Genomic DNA, 5,000 nt, shown 5'->3' with positions numbered 1-5,000 from the left:
ATGCTAAAGATCACCAAGGCCGCCTGTGCTAGCGCTAATTTACTTGTAGATCTACAGCAGTGTTTCTCAAACTTTTTCAGACCGAGGACCACTTTGTCCCCCCAAAAAATGTTCAGGGACCACCTGTCCATTGAATTGACAGTTGATGGTTGCTAATTTGACACGTCTAATTTTGGTGCAGGTCACATTCTTTTATTTACATTTACAAGCCTCTCTTATTGTGGTGAAAATGAGACTTCAGCTATGTTTAGCTTTGTAATAGTGTTACAAATAAAGCATACTGCTAGCTTGTCTTGGAAAAATAAAAATCCCCTCGCGGACCACACTTTGAGAAACACTGATCAACAGGAAGAGGAAGACAAGAAATGAAAAGATAAGGAAGCGGAAGATGGTGAAGAAGGAAAAGGACGAGTTCAGCACGGTCTGTCTGAGTGCTGAAGAGGAGTCTATGCCAAAGTTCACAAAGGTCATGGTTAGCGCTTACTTCGCTCCCTGCTGCCTGTATTTCCCCCAGGATACTACAGCAGCCAATCAGACACTCAATCAAACAGCAGAATCACGACTTGTGGGGCGCCATGAACTGGCAAGCTGATTACGTGGACTGATTTGGGATGAGCAAGGTGTGTGTGTGTGTGTGTGTGTGTGTGTGTGTGTGTGTGTGTGTGTGTGTGTGTGTGTGTGTGTGTGTGTGTGTGTGAGTGTGTAGGTGTGAGTGTGTAGGTGTGTGTGTGTAGGTGTAGGTGTGTAGGTGTGTAAGTGTGTGTGTGTGTGTGTGTGTGTGTGTGTGTGTGTGTGTGTGTGTGTGTGTGTGTGTGTGTGTGTGTGTGTGTGTGTGTGTGTAGGTGCGTGTGTGTGTGTGTGTGTAGGTGTGTGTGTGTGTGTGTGTGTGTGTGTGTGTGTGTGTGTGTGTGTGTAGGTGTGTGTGTGTATGTAGGTGTGCGTGTGTGTGCACACACACATGTGCATTCCCATGCATGCGTGACTGTAGACTCACTCTTGGCCTTCTCATTCTTGCGTGAGGGTCTCCAGCGGATGCAGGACTTGTTGTCGTCCAGGAAGAAGTATCGGACCAGGCCCTTAGAGCTCCCGCCGCGCAGCTTCACCATCTGGGAGCCCACCTGCATGGAGCTCATGCATTTCTCCACTGAAATATAACAGAGAGAAGAAGGGGAGAGTTAGAATGGATTTATATGCAATTGTGCACTGAAACACAGCGAGAGCGCGATAGGGATAGTTGGAGGTGTCTAAATGCATTTCTGCACTGAAACAGACAGAGAGAGGGGGAGAGGGGGAGAGAGAGAGAGAGAGAGAGAGAGAGAGAGAGAGAGAGAGAGAGAGAGAGAGAGAGAGAGAGAGAGAGAGAGAGCGAGAGAGCGAGAGAGCAAGAGAGATACTGCATGCTTTCCACAATTAAAATAGATCAGGCCATACTTAAAATCAGAAAGGTAGGGGGATAGTAGGCCTTCATTTGCCCTAAAACAATGCAAGGATGCCTATACCACCGATTCGGCATAACCAATATTGTCAAAGAGAAACAAATATGCCAACAACAACAATGACAACAACGCCAACACTAAGCTAAGTTTGTCACCAAGTATTGACATTGATTTTCGCAAAGTGATCCACAACCCAACAGAGACTTAACACCTTTATGAGCAATAAACACATCTGACTTGGCGCCCGTTAGCTCGCTCCATTGACCACAATGTAAGGAGAATTGGAGACAGGTAGTCTGATGACAACTGAAGCTGATATTTCCAACGTTCAGTTAATGCCAATTACACGTCCATTTCACCTCTTAACATTGTTTCACACTCATGGTACTGTATGATTGGCACCAGTAAACCAATTTATTCCATAAACCTCTATTTGATTTGGTTTGAGTGACAAGAGACGCAAAGTAGAACAGACGAATGTGTGGCCCAGAGAGAGTGTGACTAAAAGCGGGAAAGAGAAAAAGAGTGGGTGAAAGAGAGAAGAGAGCGAGGAGAGAGAGAGAGAGAGAGAGAGGGAGAGAGAGAGCACAAGGGAGAGGCCGAGCACAAGGGAGATTGAGAGAGACAGAGGCAGAGATTGCTAAGTGTAGAAAGTGTATGCTATATTACAGCATAGACACTTGTCTAGACAGTTGCAGAGGGTTGTGTGGATAATCAGATAGTTGAAAGAAGCCTGTGATAAGCTTGTGAGGACAGTGTGTCCATTTGAAATTAAATAGCTCCTTCCTTCTGAAGCAAACCAATACAGTACATGAAACCGCATACATAAGAGGCCTAAATGCAACAACGGAGACAGAGAACACACAAAGAGAATCTCAAAACTAAAATAAAGTGGTGTGGAGACATAAATGTTCGCCTAGAATCTCACACAAGAATCTCACAACTCACCAATACGCTCCATGTCGCTGTCACTGTCTGCACTTGTGTGTGGTGTGGTGTGGTGTGGTGTGGTGTGGTGTGGTGTGTGTGTGTGTGTGTGTGTGTGTGTGTGTGTGTGTGTGTGTGTGTGTGTGTGTGTGTGTGTGTGTGTGTGTGTGTGTGTGTGTGTGTGTTGACCAACAGAGAGCAAAGGTGAACGCAAGTCTTAAACACACCCCAAACACACCTACACACACGCATGCGCAGAGGAGTGCATGCACACATATAAACACACCCAGGCTGATATGAAGTTACAGCATGTTGAAGACAGGCACGACTTCCGACACAGATACAACTTCCTGATATCCCGCCAAAGCCTGTACTCTTGTTTACAAAATAGATCCCTTGACTAGCTTTACCAAATAGGTTCGGGGACATGAGTAGCTGACACAACTTCGCTGCCATTTTGGAAGGCGGGACAGGAAATGTAATACTTCTTTTAGCATTTAGCGACTGTAGATTGAGCAACTGTCAACTTTGGGTGATAATACATGTGTAACTTCCAAAATCCCAGAATCGAGGCTTTAAATTGGTCAACAGGAAAATATAGCTCTAAGATAGCAAGATCTTTAAGGCCATATATTTCATTTCAACTAAAGACTTACCCTACTTACATAATCTGTCTTGCATTGGCTTTGTTAATTAGTCATGAATGGCTAACGGTAACTTAATATGTCCTTACACAGCCAAGACATGTTTTGTTGGTCGCTGTGTCCCTGTGATAGCAAAACCCTTTCTCCTCTCCCTTCACCTGGGCTGAAAAACGACCCGAGCTTGCCCCCTGCTATACTATAATTATGACGGGCTCTATCCTAGGGCTGGGAATCGATCCAAATTTCCTGGATCGATTCAATTCCAGTCCAGGTCACGATCCAATTCGATCCACGATCCGATTCAATTCCATTCAATATCGATCGTCTGTATTGCTGGGTTGTAACTTTAACCCATTTATGTCTAGAGCTCTAAGACTATATAAACCAAAATATCTCAGCATTTGATGCCCACACAAACATGACATACCTTGGTATGAAAGAAGCAAGCAGGAAACTTGGTATGAGAGAGAAAGGTGGGAGAAGACTGGCACTATTTACTTTAACAGGATGTGTGTATTTGTGGGTTGGGAAAATAGCGCCTATAATCATCGGCAAAAGATCGATCCACAAAGTTGTGAATCGGTATCGCAATTTTCAATCGTGAATCAATATTGGATCGCAGATCGATCTTTTGAACCCAGCCCTACTCTGTCCACTGTGTACTCTATAAGGACGCACCAATGGGCTGCCCTAGCCAGGGCCGCTCTCTAAGGAGAAAATGTAAACAAAGAAAATGAAACAAAAAAACTCAGCCCCTGAGGATTGTCTGCACACTGGGAATACGCCCTGTATGCCAGATTACCAATCCAGCCCTGGTCTTCACCCTTTCCTTTTCCATCTCTCTCTCTCTCTCTCTCTCTCTCTCTCTCTCTCTCTCCCTCTCTCCCTCTCCATGTCCCTGTCCCTGTCCCTGTCCCTGTCCCTGTCCCTCCAGACTGGAAATGTGATGCCCAAGAAGCTTGGGGAGGAGAAAGTGAGCTGGCGAAAACAAAGACTTCTCCCCCCTCCCTCCTCCTCCCTTCCTCATTTCCTCCCCAGGTAAAAACAAAGGCTTCCTCCCATCCCTCCCTATCTCCCGTTGCCATGGGCACCAGTCAAACCCTCAGCATCAGCACCACTCCCACAGACCTGCTGGAGCAAGCACATTAGAATATCCGTGTGTGTGTGTGTGTGTGTGTGTGTGTGTGTGTGTGTGTGTGTGTGTGTGTGTGTGTGTGTGTGTGTGTGTGTGTGTGTGTGTGTGTGTGTGTGTGTGTGGTGTGCTTGCATCCCTTGAGATACAGTCTGAGGCTTATTTTAGAATACTGTTAGCAAATTTCCAGTGAAGACGGGGAAAAATTCACGGCTGAACCTTTTTTTAGAATGCTTTTTCTCACTCCTGTCTCACACAAGGATGCGCACATTCAGGCAGGCAAAAAAACTGAATGTCATTGTTTGCCAAAGGAAAGGATTCAAGCAAAAGATACACAGATATATACAAGTTACTGTATTGAAACACACCCTGAAGATCACAGTGTCATCACATAGTTGAACATGCTTAAGTCTTGATGAAACAACACCAACAAACAAACACACACACACACACACACACACACACACACACACACACACACACACACACACACACACACGGGTTGTTTCAGAATTGCGGGTACATTTGGTGTCCCACGCAAAAAAAATGTAAATTAGACACACACACACACACACACACACACACACACACACACACACACACACACACACACACACACACACACACACACACACACACACACACACACACACACACACACACACACACACACACACACACACACACACACACACACACACACACACACACACACCCTAAAAGCGTCTGTCCCCTGCCTGCTCTTTCAGACAGGCCGGTGCAGGGTGACCTCCATCATCTCTGAAAGGCAGATCAATTGGGCAGATCTAGAAAGTTCTTTTCTTCTTATCCACGGAGCGCACTGACACAGACTTTGACTTC

General features: G+C 45.7%; 1 protein-coding gene across 1 annotated transcript in view; it reads right to left on the bottom strand.

The window, feature by feature from the left end:
* Positions 1-5,000, bottom strand: part of plch2a (phospholipase C, eta 2a) — a 343,556-nt gene that overhangs the window by 103,497 nt on the left and 235,059 nt on the right. Inside the window, exon 3 of the mRNA XM_063207996.1 lies at positions 995-1,144. Within this exon, the coding sequence (XP_063064066.1) occupies positions 995-1,144 (150 nt within the window). The remainder of the gene's footprint in view (positions 1-994; positions 1,145-5,000) is intronic.

Source organism: Engraulis encrasicolus, chromosome 10, assembly GCF_034702125.1.
Source record: "Engraulis encrasicolus isolate BLACKSEA-1 chromosome 10, IST_EnEncr_1.0, whole genome shotgun sequence".
NCBI classification, from domain to species: domain Eukaryota; kingdom Metazoa; phylum Chordata; class Actinopteri; order Clupeiformes; family Engraulidae; genus Engraulis; species Engraulis encrasicolus.
The sequence above is the reverse complement of the archived record's forward strand: the minus strand, read 5'-3'. Positions and strand labels throughout refer to the sequence as shown.